Source organism: Pseudophryne corroboree, chromosome 11, assembly GCF_028390025.1.
Source record: "Pseudophryne corroboree isolate aPseCor3 chromosome 11, aPseCor3.hap2, whole genome shotgun sequence".
In the NCBI taxonomy this organism is placed as follows: Eukaryota; Metazoa; Chordata; class Amphibia; order Anura; family Myobatrachidae; genus Pseudophryne; species Pseudophryne corroboree.
In genome coordinates, this window is record NC_086454.1 from 111,460,385 (window position 1) to 111,482,975 (window position 22,591).

A 22,591-nucleotide genomic window follows, 5' to 3' on the forward strand; every position below is an offset into this window, starting at 1 on the left:
AACAGCCTTTGAGTTGCCGGAGGTGCGGGACTTTGTGCATGTCTTCCGGTTTTTTAAAGTAGCAATCATTTAAAAGGCAAAAGCAACTTGATTTTGCCTTGTAATTGATTGCTGCTTTAAAATAATGAGCAGACTGTTTCAGTTGCATAGCATTCTTATCCAATAGGAAGAAAAATAAAATCCTACAGAGCCAAAAATTGTCAATTCCCACTGGAAACCACCAGTCAACCAATCCCGAGAGCACCCCAGGTGCATCATACTAACAGAGCTTGAGGATGCAGGCAGTTTACTGAAGGTAATGTCAATAGATGTCAAAGGAGATTAGTTTGCATAGTACACGTTAGGATGAAAGTTATGATGTCTTCTATCTAGGGGCTTATATAAAAAGGTGTTTTAACTGATTGTCTGTAACCACTGTTTGGATGTAGGGGCGTAGGGCCAATACAAAACTCTATTTAATATGAGTGCATGATAATTACACAGGAGCCATGAGAATTGTGTACAACCCTGGGACTATTGTTTATGTAGAAGATCATGCTTTAACCAAGCCTTCTTACCAACCCAAACAAACTATCTCACAGTTCTTTGTAAGTCTATGAAAAATTGGAAGGAGGGAATTATGGTAGGACATTTTTTAAATTTTGTTACTTGTATGATAATATTCTTTTTTTTGTTAAAACATTTTATTAGGATTTTATAGGTATGTACATGAGAAAGAAATAACATGTATATATAATGAGAGGTTATACAATAAAAAAGAAAGGGTAAACCAGCATGTTCGATCTAAGTTGAATTTTCAAACATAAAGGGGGCCCATAAATCAGCAATCAATTGGGACAATCTTTTGCAAATGATTTTGTCAATAAATCTGCAATGTATGGGGTTTATAGATCACATATTTCAGCCACAAATCAATTGGGATTGTTAAATCAGGTTTTTTAAATTTCACAGATCAATTGGGACTGTAGATCGCTAGTGTATTGCTAATGGGTAACAATCAGCAGATCTGCAGACCGTTTCTAGTAAACTGATGAGTCTTTCAAGATTGGCAGATCTGTTTAACTGAAAATTATCTGCAAATCATTGAGAAATATTTGTAATGTATGAGCAAAGTTAGATGGATTGGGGAAACAATATATCTGGAGAAAAAATTCACAGGATCTGTGAAACGATAAATTGTGATTGCTGATGTATGGGCCCCTGTAAAGAAAGATTACAATGCGTACACTCATCGCTAATCCAGGGATCTATCAAGATCGAGTATACTGGAATCATCAAATTGTGTACCTTTAAATACCCTAAAACAATACAGATTGAACAACAACTAAACATGAGGTACAGTAATGGAGATAAAGACATAGGACAAAACTACACTGGGATAACACACAAGGATAATATAAAGAGTTTTGGAGTGCTGATAAGCTTATATATCAAATCAAAAAGGAAAAAGGCTAAGTGAAATGAAATGCAAAAATAAAATGAAATACACATATAATCTATACAATATTCCCATACCAGGTCTAAAGAGATTAACAGTACAGTTTATTATAAGACCCCTAAAGCGTATCAGGTAAGCAGTAATCTGTCATGAAATACGTCAGAAGACGTCTGTGGTGGAATCAGTCAGTGGATTCAAACAATGTAAAATGTTCTTATGGGTATCTGTATCTAAGGTAGTGATGTGCACCGGACATTTTTCGGGTTTTGTGTTTTGGTTTTGGATTCGGTTCCGCAGCCGTGTTTTGGATTCGGACGCGTTTTGGCAAAACCTCACCGAAATTTTTTTGTCGGATTCGGGTGTGTTTTGGATTCGGGTGTTTTTTTACAAAAAACCCTAAAAAACAGCTTAAATCATAGAATTTGGGGGTCATTTTGATCCCATAGTATTATTAACCACAATAACCATAATTTCCACTCATTTCCAGTCTATTCTGAACACCTGACACCTCACAATATTATTTTTAGTCCTAAAATTTGCACCGAGGTCGCTGGATGGCTAAGCTAAGCGACACAAGTGGCCGACACAAACACCTGGCCCATCTAGGAGTGGCACTGCAGTGTCAGGCAGGATGGCACTTCAAAAAAATTGTCCCCAAACAGCACATGATGCAAAGAAAAAAAGAGGTGCACCAAGGTCGCTGTGTGACTAAGCTAAGCGACACAAGTGGCCGACACGAACACCTGGCCCATCTAGGAGTGGCACTGCAGTGACAGACAGGATGGCACTTCAAAAAAATTGTACCCAAACAGCACATGATGCAAAGAAAAAAAGAGGCGCACCAAGGTCGCTGTGTGACTAAGCTAGTATACTTGATGACACAGAGGTAGGTAGAGCAGTGGCCTACTGTACTGTAATGCTATATATTATATACTGGTGGTCAGCAAACTGTGCAAAACTGAAATGCACCACAGGTATGGATGGATAGTATACTTGACGACACAGAGGTAGGTACAGCAGTGGCCTTCCGTACCGTACTGCTATATATAGTATACTGGTGGTCACTGTGTCAGCAAACTGCAAAACTAAAATGCACCACAGGTATAGAATGTAGATGGATAGTATACTTAATGATGACACAGTGGTAGGTACAGCAGTGGCCTTCCGTACCGTACTGCTATATATAGTATACTGGTGGTCACTGTGTCAGCAAACTGCAAAACTAAAATGCACCACAGGTATAGAATGTAGATGGATAGTATACTTAATGATGACACAGAGGTAGGTACAGCAGTGGCCTTCCGTACCGTACTGCTATATATAGTATACTGGTGGTCACTGTGTCAGCAAACTGCAAAACTAAAATGCACCACAGGTATAGAATGTAGATGGATAGTATACTTAATGACGACACAGAGGTAGGTACAGCAGTGGCCTTCCGTACCGTACTGCTATATATAGTATACTGGTGGTCACTGTGTCAGCAAACTGCAAAACTAAAATGCACCACAGGTATAGAATGTAGATGGATAGTATACTTAATGACGACACAGAGGTAGGTACAGCAGTGGCCTTCCGTACCATACTGCTATATATAGTATACTGGTGGTCACTGTGTCAGCAAACTGAAAAACTAAAATGCACCACAGGTATAGAATGTAGATGGATAGTATACTTAATGAGGACACAGGGGTAGGTACAGCAGTGGCCTTCCGTACTGTACTGCTATATATAGGATACTGCTGGTCACTGTGTCAGCAAACTGCAAAACTAAAATGCACCACAGGTATAGAATGTAGATGGATAGTATACTTAATGACGACACAGATGTAGGTACAGCAGTGGCCTTCCGTACCGTACTGCTATATATAGTATACTGGTCGTCACTGTGTCAGCAAACTGCAAAACTAAAATGCACCACAGGTATAGAATGTAGATGGATAATATACTTAATGACGACACAGAGGTAGGTACAGCAGTGGCCTTCCATACCGTACTGCTATATATAGTATACTGGTGGTCACTGTGTCAGCAAACTGCAAAACTAAAATGCACCACAGGTATAGAATGTAGATGGATAGTATACTTAATGATGACACAGAGGTAGGTACAGCAGTGGCCTTCCGTACCGTACTGCTATATATACTGTTGGTCACTGTGTCAGCAAACTGCAAAACTAAAATGCACCACAGGTAAAGAATGTAGATGGATAGTATACTTAATGACGACACAGAGGTAGGTACAGCAGTGGCCTTCCATACCGTACTGCTATATATAGTATACTGGTGGTCACTGTGTCAGCAAACTGCAAAACTAAAATGCACCACAGGTATAGAGTGTAGATGGATAGTATACTTAATGACGACACAAAGGTAGGTACAGCAGTGGCCTTCCGTACCGTACTGCTATATATAGTATACTGGTGGTCACTGTGTCAGCAAACTGCAAAACTAAAATGCACCACAGGTATAGACTGTAGATGGATAGTATACTTAATGACGACACAGGGGTAGGTACAGCAGTTGCCTTCCGTACCGTACTGCTATTTATAGAATACTGGTGGTCACTGTGTCAGCAAACTGCAAAACTAAAATGCACCACAGGTATAGAATGTAGATGGATAGTATACTTAATGACGACACAGAGGTAGGTACAGCAGTGGCCTTCCGTACCGTACTGCTATATATACTGGTGGTCACTGTGTCAGCAAACTGCAAAACTAAAATTCACCACAGGTATAGAATGTAGATGGATACTAGTATACTTAATAATGACACAGAGGCAGGTACAGCAGTGGCCTACTGTACCGTAATGCTATATTATTATATACTGGTGGTCACTGGTCAGCAAAACTCTGCACTGTACTCCTCCTATATAATATTATACTGGTGGTCCCCAGTCCCCACAATAAAGCAGCACACTGAGCACAGATATGGAGTGTTTTTCAGGCAGACAACGTATACTGGTGGTCACTGTCAGCAAAACTCTGCACTGTACTCCTGCTATATAATACAGCAGCTCCCCAGTCCCCACAATTAAGCAGTGTGAGCACCGATATATGCAGCACACTGAGCTCAGATATGGAGTGTTTTTCAGGCAGACAACGTATTACTGGTGGTCACTGTCAGCAAAACTCTGCACTGTACTCCTCCTATATACAGCTGCTCCCCAGTCCCCACAATTAAGTAATAAGCAAGCACAAAATATTTTCAATGCATCAACATAAATGGAGAGGACGCCAGCCACGTCCTCTCCCTAACATTTCCAATGCACGAGTGAAAATGGCGGCGACGCGCGGCTGCTTATATAGAATCCGAATCTCGCGAGAATCCGACAGCGGGATGATGACGTTCGGGCGCTCTCGGGTTACCCGAGCCATACGGGAGAATCCGAGTCTGGCTCGGACCTGTGTAAAAAGGGTGAAGTTTGGGGGGGTTCGGTTTCCGAGAAACCGAACCCGCTCATCACTAATCTAAGGTCTCAATATAGTGCCCCATTTAAGATGAAACTTCCCAACTTTCATTTTATCATCAGGAAGAGACGATCTATCAAAATAAAGTAATTGTAGAAGCTTGTGCTTTCGTTCTTGGATTCTTGGAGCTGCTTTTTTGGTCCAGTGACCAGCTAACATTTTTTAGCTTGTGTGATAATGACCGATTTCTTCTCACTACCTAAATTCCAATTTGTAAGTTGTAAACTAAAAATAGTATTGAGAAACACAATTTTATTTCAAAATCTTCTGACTTTGTAGCGGTTCTAAAAACAGTTTAGGAAACCAGCATTAAGCATACGACTATTACACATTCCCCAGATTCATTTGATACCATGTGTTTGCGTTGGGCTGGAGTAATGTAAGCCCTATATATCATTCAGAAGTGTACTTCTTGCAGGTAAGAAGATTGTAAAAGTTTCATAGTAGTGTCAAAATATTGAAACAAGTCATCTACACCAGTTAAATCTTATGTATCTGATCTCCAAGAGACTCAGGGGTCTATTTACTAAGCCTTGGATGGTGACAAAGTCGATGGAGATAAAGTACCAACCAACCAGCGCCTAACTGACATTTTTCAAACATAGCCTGTGACATCAGCAGTTAGAAGCTGATTGGTTAGTACTTTATCTCCGTCCACTTTATCTCAATCCAAGGTCTTAGTAAATAGATGGCTAAGAGAGTATCTCTAAGTGAAAGTCTAGCAGAATTCAATAAGAGTATAGAGAAATTAGATTTTGTAAGAAATAGAGGTCAGAGAATGAAATAATGAATTAAGTGGATCTTTAGGCAAAGGGGAAGACATTTATGGCAGAAGGAATTTAATGTAGTGGCGAGTATGTTGTAAGAACATATAAAAATTACTATTGTGTAATTGGTACAGTAGGTGTCCTTTAAATCAGCAAAGGAAGGAAGAGAGCCTCTGGGATCAAAGACTTTGGTAGTAATGTTCAGACCTTGCTGACGCCATTGGCTGAAAGAAGTATTGTACAATGATGGGGGAAAAGCTGTATTACCACAAAGAAATATGTATGAAGAAGTTAGTTGATTCCTTTTAATGACTTATTCAATATTAGCCAATTAGCAAAAGTATCTTTAAATAATATATTCTCCAAAATTTCACATGGAATATCTTTAGTCTTACAATGTAAGAGAGTTCCATTAGAATAAGGTGAAAACAAGGCCAAATCTCAGGCTATACCTATGTATACCGAGTGTTCCAAAAGCCAGTCACTTACATAATGAAAATTAATGGCTGACGAATATGCAATAAAATCTGGTATACTAAGGCCACCCTGGGAACCAGGCAATATTAATTTAGAGAGTGAATTACTAGGCTTTTTGGCATTCCATAAAAAAGAGGTCATTAATTTTTCTAAACGTTTAATATCAGCTTTGGACATAGAAATGGGTAACATCTGCATTAAATAAAAAACCTTTGGAAAAATTACGCTTTTCAAAACTACAGTTTTACCTAATAATGAAAGTGGGAGGTGTTTCTAATGCTATGCAGAGATCTTAGTGATAACTGTGGGGAAATTAGTTTAGTAAAGATTAGATATAGAGGATGTGATATGAACTCCTAAATATTTAATTTGAGATGTAGAAATGTTAAACTGTTTAAATACTGGAGAAGCCTTCAAGGGTGAGGCTGGACCTCTAACTGGCAAAATCTCTGACTTGCTAATGTTGATCTTATAACCTGACACTGCCCCGAATGATAAAATAATATCCATAATAAAAGGAAAAGATTCTGCTGGGTTTGAAATAAACAATAACATGTCATCAGCGAGTAACGCCAGTTTCAGATCAACATTAGCAATCGTAACACCTGGAAAACCTGGTAAAATTCTTAATGCTATAGCTAGTGGTTAAATTGCAATAGCAAATAAGAGTCGAGATAGGGGACAGCCTTGCCTTGTGCCTTTCTGTATAGGGAAGTGGGGGAGAGGTAGCCATTGCAGAATATTTTGGAAGTGGAAGGAAACACAAGATTTTTATGAATTAAATTAATGTGTCCGGAAAGCCAAATCTTGTAAATGATAAATGATGCCAAAGTACTAAGTTGAAAGCCTTTTCTGCATCGACCGATAATAAGACACTAGAGGGTGAATCAGAGGGAAGGGATTGAGAATATTGGATTGCAACCAATATTCTACATACATTAAGTACTGAGTGACATCCCCGTATAAATCCAGCTTGATCAGGAAGTATTATATGAGGAAGGAGAACCTTCACTCTATCAGCAAGGATTTTTGATAGCAGTTTATAATCGTAATTTAAGAGTGAGACAGGTCTGTAGGATTCTGGTTTGGATAAATCCCTACCAGCCTTCAGAAGAAGCTTGAGAATGGCAGAATGAAAGTAAGGAGGAAGAGACTGAGTGGACAATATCGAATTAAACACTGAGACCAAAGTTTCCCCAACCTGCACTGAGAGGAGTTTTTAGAAATCCCCTCCTAGACCATTCGGTCCTGGGGCTTTGGTGGGTTTAAGTGACACTATTGCCTTACAGACCCCTTCCAGTGTAGTGGGTTTCAACAGGGAATTTGTTAGATCAAATGGAACTTGTGGATAAGGGAGGTGTGACCAAAGAGTATGTGAGTCAGGGGAAGGATTGGGAGGGTCAAGAGATACCGGTGAGGGGGACGCTGCATACAATTGTTTATAATAATCTGTCATTATAGAGGCAATTTGACTATTTGAAGTAGCTAGAGCACCTTCTAGAGTCCACAAAGGATGAATCAACATGGGGGGATGGGTAGAGAATATACAGTTTTATGATATTGATTCATCCCAACCAAGAAAATGTATGGCCTAAATAACCTTTCAGTTCTAATATAATTTACAGAGAAGAGGCGGAAAGTTTGATTGGAATAGGCCAGATGGAGTTTTACTCATGACAAGTATTTCAAGTGGAAAGGTTGCCAAAGAAACAGTATTATGCTGTAACCCACCCCCACAGAGACAGGGATACATGAATTAAAGATGACAGACTTCATTTAAATGATCTTCAAATTAAATAGGTCCCCAAATCTGTCGACTTCCTTCATCAGGTTTGGGAGGGAGACCACAAGATTGAATACAGACTTTAAGAATACATTGACAAATAATGCAGTTTGTTTTTAACATCTCCTATAAAAATACCATGTATGTCTGGATTTCCTTCTTTAGCCCTAACTAACACCTCTGTGCATACTGTTCACTACATTTCTCTCTTATGCAAACTCATGTATGTTTTTAAAGTTTTTATGTAATTACTTGCTTGGAAATGGAATTGCCTGTGTGGGGAAGGAAATCAAAGTTTATTGTTGCATGCTGCCTGGTGTTTACTCAAACACAGTGCTAATTATCTCCTTTGATCATTTGGCCATTTGTGGTCAGGTGTAGCCTGTCTTAAACAGTCTTACTAAATCTTTAGATTTAGTGAGGTCCAGTCGTGTTGTAAAGGGAAAAGTGTGATTTCTGAACAGTAAAAAAAAATTGACCAAGCATTGAACAACATCACCAAACAGGTAATTTCAACTTTAGACTTGACATTTTTTTTGTACTGTCTGAACACAGCCAGGAATAACAAATGCACAAACAAAAGTCTTAAAGCTACTGTATGTGTGCAAATGTTAGAAGCTTAGGAGACAAAATTCCAGAGCTAATTGCGATACTCACAAGGGATGATCTAGATACTGTCATGATAATCATGACTGCCACATGCTGTAGCTACTGTATACCAGGATACAATTTATTTAGGAAAGACAGAAAGGGAAGAATCGGAGGAGGGATAGCAATGTATATGAAAAAAAGCATAAATTCTACTTAAATCCAAAACATTGAAGAAAAAACTGAGACCCTTTGGATGACCATAGGAATGGGGGAGAAGGACACAATTCACAACACCAGGCCAGGGGCAGGATTTGGACAGGAACCTATAGCTGGATATCACTATAATGGCTTTAAAGCGAGAGGTCATAATCATGGAAGACATTAATCTGTCTGATGTTAAAAAGGAGGGGTCTTTTGCAAGTTCAATTATAACTGCCAAATTTCTAAATTCCTTACAGTGAGCATCTCTCAAGCAATTGTTGAGGGAGCCCACTCAAAGATGCAATATTAGATTGAATACTCACATATGGTGACAGGATATATATGTGGCTGAGAACATAGGATCCAGTAATCATCAAGCAGTATGGTTTAGTATAAAGACAGAGCCCAACTCCTGTCATACAAAAACAAAGTTGTTGGATTTTAGGAAGGCTGACTTTGCAAAAATGGGGAGATGTTTAAGAAATTCATTGGTGGATTGGAGGAACTTGAAGGGAGTGCAGGAGGGGGGGAGGACACTAAAAGTGGTTCACACAAAAGGTATCAACTAGTGTGAAAGCAAAAAATATGGAATTTAGGAAATATAAACAGACTCAAAATAATAACAAAGAGGTGTATGACAGAAGGATAAGAATGTAATCAGGTGTGCAAAGACAGAAGCTGAGGAGAACATGGCCCAGTCAGTAGATAAAGGGTAAAGGGGGCAATACTTTTTTAAAGTATGTAAGTGAAAAGAGAAAATCAAATGGAAGAATAATAAGACGTAAGATAGAGAGTGAGAATTTGGTGGAGGGAGACAAGGCAACAGCAGGTCATCTAAATAATTATTTTTGGTCAGTATTCACTACAGAAGCAGAGGGCCACAGTAAACTAGAGATGTGCACTTGAAATTTTTCGGGTTTTGTGTTTTGGTTTTGGGTTCGGTTCCGCGGCCGTGTTTTGGGTTCGACCGCGTTTTGGCAAAACCTCACCGAATTTTTTTTGTCGGATTCGGGTGTGTTTTGGATTCGGGTGTTTTTTTCAAATAACACTAAAAAACAGCTTAAATCATAGAATTTGGGGGTCATATTGATCCCAAAGTATTATTAACCTCAAAAACCATAATTTCCACTCATTTTCAGTCTATTCTGAATACCTCACACCTCACAATATTATTTTTAGTCCTAAAATTTGCACCGAGGTCGCTGGATGACTAAGCTAAGCGACCCTAGTGGCCGACACAAACACCGGGCCCATCTAGGAGTGGCACTGCAGTGTCACGCAGGATGGCCCTTCCAAAAAACACTCCCCAAACAGCACATGACGCAAAGAAAAAAAGAGGCGCAATGAGGTAGCTGTGTGAGTAAGATAAGCGACCCTAGTGGCCGACACAAACACCGGGCCCATCTAGGAGTGGCACTGCAGTGTCACGCAGGATGGCCCTTCCAAAAAACACTCCCCAAACAGCACATGACGCAAAGAAAAAAAGAGGCGCAATGAGGTAGCTGTGTGAGTAAGATAAGCGACCCTAGTGGCCGACACAAACACCTGGCCCATCTAGGAGTGGCACTGCAGTGTCACGCAGGATGGCCCTTCCAAAAAACACTCCCCAAACAGCACATGACGCAAAGAAAAAAAGAGGCGCAATGAGGTAGCTGTGTGAGTAAGATAAGCGACCCTAGTGGCCGACACAAACACCGGGCCCATCTAGGAGTGGCACTGCAGTGTCACGCAGGATGGCCCTTCCAAAAAACACTCCCCAAACAGCACATGACGCAAAGAAAAAAAGAGGCGCAATGAGGTAGCTGTGTGAGTAAGATAAGCGACCCTAGTGGCCGACACAAACACCGGGCCCATCTAGGAGTGGCACTGCAGTGTCACGCAGGATGGCCCTTCCAAAAAACACTCCCCAAACAGCACATGACGCAAAGAAAAAAAGAGGCGCAATGAGGTAGCTGTGTGAGTAAGATAAGCGACCCTAGTGGCCGACACAAACACCTGGCCCATCTAGGAGTGGCACTGCAGTGTCACGCAGGATGGCCATTCCAAAAAACACTCCCCAAACAGCACATGATGCAAAGAAAAATTAAAGAAAAAAGAGGTGCAAGATGGAATTGTCCTTGGGCCCTCCCACCCACCCTTATGTTGTATAAACAGGACATGCACACTTTAACCAACCCATCATTTCAGTGACAGGGTCTGCCACACGACTGTGACTGAAATGACGGGTTGGTTTGGACCCCCACCAAAAAAGAAGCAATTAATCTCTCCTTGCACAAACTGGCTCTACAGAGGCAAGATGTCCACCTCATCATCATCCTCCGATATATCACCGTGTACATCCCCCTCCTCACAGATTATCAATTCGTCCCCACTGGAATCCACCATCTCAGCTCCCTGTGTACTTTGTGGAGGCAATTGCTGCTGGTCAATGTCTCCACGGAGGAATTGATTATAATTCATTTTAATGAACATCATCTTCTCCACATTTTCTGGAAGTAACCTCGTACGCCGATTGCTGACAAGGTGAGCGGCGGCACTAAACACTCTTTCGGAGTACACACTTGTGGGAGGGCAACTTAGGTAGAATAAAGCCAGTTTGTGCAAGGGCCTCCAAATTGCCTCTTTTTCCTGCCAGTATAAGTACGGACTGTGTGACGTGCCTACTTGGATGCGGTCACTCATATAATCCTCCACCATTCTTTCAATGGGGAGAGAATCATATGCAGTGACAGTAGACGACATGTCCGTAATCGTTGACAGGTCCTTCAGTCCGGACCAGATGTCAGCATCAGCAGTCGCTCCAGACTGCCCTGCATCACCGCCAGCGGGTGGGCTCGGAATTCTGAGCCTTTTCCTCGCACCCCCAGTTGCGGGAGAATGTGAAGGAGGAGATGTTGACAGGTCGCGTTCCGCTTGACTTGACAATTTTCTCACCAGCAGGTCTTTGAACCCCAGCAGACTTGTGTCTGCCGGAAAGAGAGATCCAAGGTAGGTTTTAAATCTAGGATCGAGCACGGTGGCCAAAATGTAGTGCTCTGATTTCAACAGATTGACCACCCGTGAATCCTTGTTAAGCGAATTAAGGGCTCCATCCACAAGTCCCACATGCCTAGCGGAATCGCTCCGTGTTAGCTCCTCCTTCAATGTCTCCAGCTTCTTCTGCAAAAGCCTGATGAGGGGAATGACCTGACTCAGGCTGGCAGTGTCTGAACTGACTTCACGTGTGGCAAGTTCAAAGGGCAGCAGAACCTTGCACAACGTTGAAATCATTCTCCACTGCGCTTGAGACAGGTGCATTCCACCTCCTATATCGTACTGAATTGTATAGGCTTGAATGGCCTTTTGCTGCTCCTCCAACCTCTGAAGCATATATAGGGTTGAATTCCACCTCGTTACCACTTCTTGCTTCAGATGATGGCAGGGCAGGTTCAGGCGTTTTTGGTGTTGCTCCAGTCTTCTGTACGTGGTGCCTGTACGCCGAAAGTGTCCCGCAATTCTTCTGGCCACCGACAGCATCTCTTGCACGCCCCTGTCGTTTTTTAAAAAATTCTGCACCACCAAATTCAAGGTATGTGCAAAACATGGGACGTGCTGGAATTTGCCCAGATTTAATGCACACACAATATTGCTGGCGTTGTCCGATGCCACAAATCCACAGGAGAGTCCAATTGGGGTAAGCCATTCCGCGATGATCTTCCTCAGTTGCCGTAAGAGGTTTTCAGCTGTGTGCGTATTCTGGAAACCGGTGATACAAAGCGTAGCCTGCCTAGGAAAGAGTTGGCGTTTGCGAGATGCTGCTACTGGTGCCGCCGCTGCTGTTCTTGCGGCGGGAGTCCATACATCTACCCAGTGGGCTGTCACAGTCATATAGTCCTGACCCTGCCCTGCTCCACTTGTCCACATGTCCGTGGTTAAGTGGACATTGGGTACAGCTGCATTTTTTAGGACACTGGTGACTCTTTTTCTGAGGTCTGTGTACATTTTCGGTATCGCCTGCCTAGAGAAATGGAACCTAGATGGTATTTGGTACCGGGGACACAGTACCTCCAACAAGTCTCTAGTTGGCTCTGCAGTAATGATGGATACCGGAACCACGTTTCTCACCACCCAGGATGCCAAGGCCTCAGTTATCCGCTTTGCAGCAGGATGACTGCTGTGATATTTCATCTTCCTCGCAAAGGACTGTTGGACAGTCAATTGCTTGGTGGAAGTAGTAAAAGTGGTCTTACGATTTCCCCTCTGGGATGACCATCGACTCCCAGCAGCAACAACAGCAGCGCCAGCAGCAGTAGGCGTTACACGCAAGGATGCATCGGAGGAATCCCAGGCAGGAGAGGAATCGTCAGAATTGCCAGTGACATGGCCTGCAGGACTATTGGCATTCCTGGGGAAGGAGGAAATTGACACTGAGGGAGTTGGTGGGGTGGTTTGCGTGAGCTTGGTTACAAGAGGAAGGGATTTACTGGTCAGTGGACTGCTTCCGCTGTCGCCCAAAGTTTTTGAACTTGTCACTGACTTATTATGAATGCGCTGCAGGTGACGTATAAGGGAGGATGTTCCGAGGTGGTTAACGTCCTTACCCCTACTTATTACAGCTTGACAAAGGCAACACACGGCTTGACAAATGTTGTCCGCATTTCTGTTGAAATACTTCCACACCGAAGAGCTGATTTTTTTTGGTATTTTCACCAGGCATGTCAACGGCCATATTCCTCCCACGGACAACAGGTGTCTCCCCGGGTGCCTGACTTAAACAAACCACCTCACCATCAGAATCCTCCTTGTCAATTTCCTCCCCAGCGCCAGCAACACCCATATCCTCCTCATCCTGGTGTACTTCAACACTGACATCTTCAATCTGACTATCAGGAACTGGACTGCGGGTGCTCCTTCCAGCACTTGCAGGGGGCGTGCAAATGGTGGAAGGCGCATGCTCTTCACGTCCAGTGTTGGGAAGGTCAGGCATCGCAACCGACACAATTGGACTCTCCTTGTGGATTTGGGATTTCGAAGAACGCACAGTTCTTTGCGGTGCTTTTGCCAGCTTGAGTCTTTTCATTTTTCTAGCGAGAGGCTGAGTGCTTCCATCCTCATGTGAAGCTGAACCACTAGCCATGAACATAGGCCAGGGCCTCAGCCGTTCCTTGCCACTCCGTGTGGTAAATGGCATATTGGCAAGTTTACGCTTCTCCTCCGACAATTTTATTTTAGATTTTTGAGTCCTTTTTTTTACTGATATTTGGTGTTTTGGATTTTACATGCTCTGTACTATGACATTGGGCATCGGCCTTGGCAGACGACGTTGCTGGCATTTCATCGTCTCGGCCATGACTAGTGGCAGCAGCTTCAGCACGAGGTGGAAGTGGATCTTGATCTTTCCCTAATTTTGGAACCTCAACATTTTTGTTCTCCATATTTTAATAGGCACAACTAAAAGGCACCTCAGGTAAACAATGGAGATGGATGGATACTAGTATACTTATGGATGGACGAGCGACTGCCGACACAGAGGTAGCTACAGCCGTGGACTACCGTACTGTGTCTGCTGCTAATATAGACTGGATGATAATGAGATGAAATCAATATATATATATATATATATATATATATATATATATAATATTACTAGTACTGCAGCCGGACAGGTATATATATTTATTATGTAATGACTGATGACGGACCTGCTGGACACTGTCAGCTCAGCAGCACCGCAGACTGCTACAGTAAGCTACTATAGTAGTATGTATAAAGAAGAAAGAAAAAAAAAAACCACGGGTAGGTGGTATACAATTATGGATGGACGAGCGACTGCCGACACAGAGGTAGCTACAGCCGTGGACTACCGTACTGTGTCTGCTGCTAATATAGACTGGATGATAATGAGATGAAATCAATATATATATATATAATATCACACTAGTACTGCAGCCGGACAGGTAGATATATTTATTATGTAATGACTGATGACGGACCTGCTGGACACTGTCAGCTCAGCAGCACCGCAGACTGCTACAGTAAGCTACTATAGTAGTATGTATAAAGAAGAAAGGGGAAAAAAAACACGGGTAGGTGGTATACAATTATGGATGGACGAGCGACTGCCGACACAGAGGTAGCTACAGCCGTGGACTACCGTACTGTGTCTGCTGCTAATATAGACTGGATGATAATGAGATGAAATCAATATATATATATATAATATCACACTAGTACTGCAGCCGGACAGGTATATATATTTATTATGTAATGACTGATGACGGACCTGCTGGACACTGTCAGCTCAGCAGCACCGCAGACTGCTACAGTAAGCTACTATAGTAGTATGTATAAAGAAGAAAGAAAAAAAAAAACCACGGGTAGGTGGTATACAATTATGGATGGACGAGCGACTGCCGACACAGAGGTAGCTACAGCCGTGGACTACCGTACTGTGTCTGCTGCTAATATAGACTGGATGATAATGAGATGAAATCAATATATATATATATATAATATCACACTAGTACTGCAGCCGGACAGGTAGATATATTTATTATGTAATGACTGATGACGGACCTGCTGGACACTGTCAGCTCAGCAGCACCGCAGACTGCTACAGTAAGCTACTATAGTAGTATGTATAAAGAAGAAAGGAAAAAAAAAAACCACGGGTAGGTGGTATACAATTATGGATGGACGAGCGACTGCCGACACAGAGGTAGCTACAGCCGTGGACTACCGTACTGTGTCTGCTGCTAATATAGACTGGATGATAATGAGATGAAATCAATATATATATATATAATATCACACTAGTACTGCAGCCGGACAGGTATATATATTTATTATGTAATGACTGATGACGGACCTGCTGGACACTGTCAGCTCAGCAGCACCGCAGACTGCTACAGTAAGCTACTATAGTAGTATGTATAAAGAAGAAAGAAAAAAAAAACCACGGGTAGGTGGTATACAATTATGGATGGACGAGCGACTGCCGACACAGAGGTAGCTACAGCCGTGGACTACCGTACTGTGTCTGCTTCTAATATAGACTGGATGATAATGAGATGAAATCAATATATATATATATATATAATATCACACTAGTACTGCAGCCGGACAGGTAGATATATTTATTATGTAGTGACTGATGACGGACCTGCTGGACACTGTCAGCTCAGCAGCACCGCAGACTGCTACAGTAAGCTACTATAGTAGTATGTAAAAAGAAGAAAGAAAAAAAAAAAACCACGGGTAGGTGGTATACAATTATGGATGGACGAGCGACTGCCGACACAGAGGTAGCTACAGCCGTGGACTACCGTACTGTGTCTGCTGCTAATATAGACTGGATGATAATGAGATGAAATCAATATATATATATATAATATCACTAGTACTGCAGCCGGACAGGTATATATATTTATTATGTAATGACTGATGACGGACCTGCTGGACACTGTCAGCTCAGCAGCACCGCAGACTGCTACAGTAAGCTACTATAGTAGTATGTATAAAGAAGAAGAAAGAAAAAAAAAACGGGTAGGTGGTATACAATATTATATATATATTATATACAATTATATATATATATATTATATATATTAAACTGGTGGTGATTATTAAACTGGTGGTCAGGTCACTGGTCACACTATCAGCAACTTGCAAGTAGTACTCCTAAGCAGACAATCACAATATATATTATACTGGTGGTCAGTGTGGTCACAATGGCAGTGTGGCACTCTGGCAGCAAAAGTGTGCACTGTACGTTATATGTACTCCTGAGTCCTGCTCTCAGACTCTAACTGCTCCCCACTGTCAGTGTCTCCCCCACAAGTCAGATATACATTATACAGTCACACTATCTATCTATCTATCTATCTATCTATCTATCTATCTATCTATCTATCTATCTATCTATCACTTCAGCAAGTAGTAGTACTCCTCCTAATGCTCCTCAAAATTACTACTGTGTCTCTCTCTACTCTAGTCTCACTCTCTTCTCTATAAACGGAGAGGACGCCAGCCACGTCCTCTCCCTATGAATCTCAATGCACGTGTGAAAATGGCGGCGACGCGCGGCTCCTTATATAGAATCCGAGTCTCGCGATAGAATCCGAGCCTCGCGAGAATCCGACAGCGGGATGATGACGTTCGGGCGCGCTCGGGTTAACCGAGCAAGGCGGGAAGATCCGAGTCGCTCGGCCCCGTGTAAAAAAAAATGAAGTTCGGGCGGGTTCGGATTCCGAGGAACCGAACCCGCTCATCTCTACAGTAAACTTGCAAGGACATTCATAAAAATAAGGTAGATTTAAGTACATTTATAGAGGAGTAGGTCTTAACAGAACTCACAAAACTGAAAGTGGATTAATCAATGGGGTCAGATGGGATACATCCAAAGATATTAAAATAACTAAAAGGTGTGCTTGGAGTACCAATAACAGAATTATTCAACCAGTCACTAGATACAAGTGCAGTTCCAGAGGACTGGAAAAGAATGAATGTAGCACCTCTGCACAAAAGTGGAAGCAAGGAAGAAGCAAGTAACTACAGATTACTAGGCCTTACATCAGTAGTAGGGAAAAGTAATGGAAACACTGTTAAAATGAATAGTTGTAGAATATCTTAAATAAAACAAATTACAGGGCTCAAACAGCATGGATTTACTGGGGGTGATCATGCCAAACAAATCTTATTGACTTTTTTGACTCCGTGACTAAAATAATAGATCGGGAGGGGGGGGGGGGGGGGCTAGGGCGAAGATGTAGCATATCAAAACTTTTGTCAGGCATTTGACACTATCCCACATCGCAGACTGCTTAATAAGATCAAAAAGTGTGGGATTGGATTATGAAACAGTTAAATGAATTGTAACCTGGTTGCAGGATTGGAAATAGACAGTTGTAGTAAATCTAGTGCATTCTATGGCGGGAAATGCTAAAAGTGGAGTACTCCATGGATCTGTACATAGCCCAGCGCTCTTTCAAATCTGTGTTGGTAACATTGCAAAGGGTATTTACAGATGACACAAAGATATGCAACAGGGTAGACACAACGGGAGGGGTAAAACAAATGCTTTATGATCTAGGTAGACTTGAGAAATGATCAAGAACATGGTAACTACTGTACAGTTTAATGCAAAAAAATGTTAAATTATGCACTTGGGCCTCAAAAACCCAAAGGCTACATATAGTATCAAAGGTACTATATAGAAACTACTGAGGAGGAAAGGGATTTACAGTAGGAGTCACTATTTCAAGTGACTTAAAGGTAGGAAAATAATGCAACAATACAATGAGAAAGGCAAGTCAGATGCTTGGTTGCATAGGGTGAGGAATAAGTAGCAGAAAAAAAATAAGTAATAATGGCAATGTATAGGTCATTGGTACGACCTCATCTGGAATACTGTGTCCAGTTCTGGAGACAATATCTCCAGAAGGAAATAAATAGATAAGAGAGCATACAAAGAAGGGCACCTAAAATGGTGCATGTCCTACATCACAAAACATACCCAAAAAGACCAAAAGATCTTAACATGTTTAGTGTGAAGCAGAGAAGGGAAAGGGGGGACATTATAGAAACTTTCAAATATACCAAGGGTAACATTCTTCAAAAGTATTAGGACTGAAGGGCATACACTGAAACTGGAGGGAGGCAGGTTCAGGGGAAATTTTATGAAAACTTACTTCACAGAAAGGGTAGTGGATGAGTGGAATAGCCTTCCTTCAGAGGTGATAGAGGCTAAGACAGTAGAGCAATTTAAACATGCTTGGGATAGGCATATGAATATCTTTACAAAAAACTAAGGACCAAAAAGGGTTCAGATTACCTAAAGGATAAAACAGGGGCAGACTAGATGGGCCAAGTGGTTCTTATCTGTCGTCAAATTCTATGTTCCTAGGTTTCTATGTTACTGTAGGTGAAAAACAACTGGGGGTATATTTACAAAGATTCGTGTTTTTGCCGTTTTGAAGGGTGTTTGATCTCGAATGGTATCGGGTGCATTTTACTGCAACTTTTTGAATCCTGATACGGTCATTATCTAATCTGCCGACTTTTCCAAATTCGTATTTTCCGATGTCGATGTGATTCGTAATGTCAGGCAGTGTTTTACGGGAGTGATGAGTAAAACACTGCCTGACAAAACACAAGGAATCCCGGCCGGAACTGTAAGATCCGTGCAGGGCTTCCTTGTGTACCTTAAAAAGGTGTTTAAAGTGTTAAAAAAATCTGAAAAAAAATGCGTGGGGTCCCCCCTCCTAAGCACAACCAGCCTCGGGCTCTTTAAGCCGGGCCTGGTTGACAAAATATGGGGGGGGAAATGACAGGGGTTCCCCCATATTTCATCAACCAGCACCGGGCTCTGCGCCTGGTCCTGGTTCAAAAAATACGGGGGACAAAAAGCGTAGGGGTCCCCCGTATTTTTTAAACCAGCACTGGGCTCCACTAGCCAGGTACATAATGCCACAGCCGGGGGACACTTTTATTGTGGTCCCGGCGGCCCTGGCATTACATACCCAACTAGTCACCCCTGGCCGGGGTACACTGGAGGAGTGGGAACCCCTTAAATCAAGGGGTCCCCCCCTCCAGCCACCCAAGGGCCAGGGGTGAAGCCCGAGGCTGTCCCCCCCATCCAAGGGCGGCGGATGGGGGGCTGATAGCCTTGTGTAAAAAATGTGAATATTGTTTTTAGTAGCAGTACTACAAGTCCCAGCAAGCCTCCCCCGCAAGCTGGCACTTGGAGAACCACAAGTACCAGCAAGCGGTGGAAAACCGGGCCAACTGGCACCTGTAGTACTACTACTAAAAAAATACCCCCCAAAAAAACAGGACACACACACTGTGACAGTATAAGTTTATTACATACATGCACACCTCCAAACATACATACTTACCTATGTTCACACGAGGCTCTGTCCTCTTCTCCCTGTAGAATCCTTGGGGCACCTGTGAAAAAATTATACTCACATAATCCAGTGTTGCTTCTGTTCTTTGTATAACCCACGTACTTGGCAAAACAAAAAAATGGAAACCGACCACACACTGAAAGGGGTCCCGTGATTACACATGGGACCCCTTTCCCCGACTGCCAGGACCCCCCCTGACTCCTGTCAAAGAGGGTCCCTTCAGCCAATCAGGGAGCGCCACGTCGTTGCACTCTCCTGATTGGCTGTGTGCTCCTGTAGTGTCTGTGAGGCAGCACACTGCAGAGATACAATGTAGCGCCTATGCGCTCCATTGTATCCAATGGTGGGAACTTTGCGGTCAGCGGTTGACCGAAAGTAACCTCACCGCTGACCGCAAAGTTCCCACCATTGGATACAATGGAGCGCATAGGCGCGACATTGTATCTCTGCCGTGTGCTGCCTCACAGACACTACAGGAGCACACAGCCAATCAGGAGAGTGCCACGACGTGGCGCTCCCTGATTGGCTGAAGGGACCCTCTTTGACAGGTGTCAGGGGGGGTCCTGGCAGTCGGGGAATGGGGTCCCATGTGTAAACATGGGACCCCTTTCAGTGCATGGTCGGATTTCCGTTTTTTTGTTTTGCCAAGTACGTGGATTATACAAAGAACAGAAGCAACACTGGATTATGTGAGTATAATTTTTTCACAGGTACCCCAAAGATTCTACAGGGAGAAGAGGACAGAGCCTCGTGTGAACATAGGTAAGTATGTATGTTTGGAGGTGTGCATGTATGTAATAAACTTATACTGTCACGGTGTGTGTGTCCTGTTTTTTTGGGGGTATTTTTTTAGTAGTAGTACTACAGGTACCAGCGGGCCCGGTTTTCCACCACATGCTGGTACTTGTGGTTCTCCAAGTACCAGCTTGCAGGGGAGGCTTGCTGGGACTTGTAGTACTGCTACTAAAAACAATATTCACATTTTTTACACAAGGCTATCAGCCCCCCATCCGCCGCCCTTGGATGGGGGGGGGACAGCCTCGGCTTCACCCCTGGCCCTTGGGTGGCTGGAGGGGGGGACCCATTGATTTAAGGGGTTCCCACTCCTCCAGGGTACCCCGGCCAGGGGCGACTAGTTGGGTATGTAATGCCAGGGCCGCCGGGACCACAATAAAAGTGTCCCACGGCTGTGCCATTATGTACCTGGCTAGTGGAGCCCGGTGCTGGTTTTAAAAATACGGGGGACCCCTACGCTTTTTGTCCCCCGTATTTTTTGAACCAGGACCAGGCGCAGAGCCCGGTGCTGGTTGATGAAATATGGGGGAACCTCTGTCATTTTTCCCACCATATTTTGTCAACCAGCACCGGCTCAAAGAGCCCGAGGCTGGTTATACTTAGGAGGGGGGACCCCACGCAATTTTTTTTTCACTTTTTACACTAAACACACCCTTTCCCATAGATAACCATGCACAGATCTCACTGATCCGTGCATGGTTATCCAAACTCGACTGGAAAAAGCAGGTCTATTTTTTTGCTGCTTTTTTTAACGATTCGAAAAAAAATAGACCCGCACTTGAGCACTCAGAGACTAACACCCAAATACGAATGAATAGTGAATACCCGTATTGTATGAAATAACAGCCGCGTTTGACCGATGGTCTATTCATTCGTATTTCAGAACTTTGCCAATCAAACCATTACGAATAGACCAGACACTGCCGAGATTTCTGCTTAGTGAATTCCCGGATTGGGACTTTGAAAAAAAAAACACAAATCGGCCAAACTCGCATTTTTAGTAAATACTGGCCCTGGTGTCTATAGTCTTTCTGGGTGAGGTGGATGTTGAGGTCAGGTCGAAGGGCCCAATTCCGACCCGATCACAGCAGCAAAATTGTTCTCTTATGGGCAAAACCATGTGCAGAGAGAGTTAGATTTGGGTTGGTTATTTTGTTTCTGTGCAGGGTAAATACTGGCTGCTTTATTTTTACACTGCAATTTAGATTTCAGTTTGAACACACCTCACCCAAATCTAACTCTCTCTGCACATGCTATATCTGCCCCACCTGCAGTGCACATGGTTATGCCCATTAGAGAATAATTTTGCTGCTTCGATCAAGTCTGAATTAGGCCCTAAATCGTGTAGAGTGTATCCTTTATCAAGAGCATGAACCATTGCCATTGGCAGTTTGGGGAAAGAAACCAACTCTAGATAGGCTGAAATATTTGTTTTTAAGAAGATTCTCATCAATTGTAGGCATAGTATGAGATAGATGATAAAGGTTTTAATAATATGCATGCATGGAAACCGCTGGCTATCTCCTCTGTGTTGTAATGAACAGTACCACACCCATCCTTAATAGAATGTATGAAAGTCAGAGGGTGTGCTACCCTGAGAGCCCTAGCTAACAGCTACTTTTGGTTTATGGTTTAGAGTGGGAGATTGTGGATTGAATTTGGAAACCCCCCCTCTAGAAATCCTGCGTTTGCCACTGTAACCCATGGGGTCACACAATCCGGCCACCACCAGACCTACCAGGATATTTCCTTCCTCTGACGGAGATCCTGGCCTCATCCTTCTACCACAGTGGCAGTAACACGCCTGTGGTTAGAGAAATGGAGGCTGTCACCGCTCCCTCTCCACCCTAAAATAGCATCAGACTATCAATTGCTGATAGTCTGATGCTGTAGTGCAACCATCATTGCAGACCCGTACTGCACATGCACAGTATGGGTCCAGCACACGCACAAAGTACCAAACATTGGTGCCTTGCAGCTACACTGCACTAACAACCGGACCTGAATCAGGCCCATTGTTAGAAGAGTAGAGAGTGGAATCAAGGATCCAATTGATGTCCCCACTGATAATCAGAGGAGATATCACCATACTGTATTTGCCAGATAAGATGGCTGACACTGGCTAGGAACATACAGAACATACAGATTTACGAAAGTAAACACCAGACTAAAAATCAT

General features: G+C 42.9%; 1 protein-coding gene across 1 annotated transcript in view; it reads left to right on the top strand.

Annotated features, from left to right (window-relative positions):
- The first annotated feature begins 488 nt into the window (after window positions 1–488).
- Window positions 489–22,591, top strand: part of LOC134968657 (mucin-5AC-like) — a 92,620-nt gene continuing 70,517 nt past the window's right edge. The window contains 1 exon segment of the mRNA XM_063944182.1: window positions 489–587. Within this exon segment, the coding sequence (XP_063800252.1) occupies window positions 489–587 (99 nt within the window).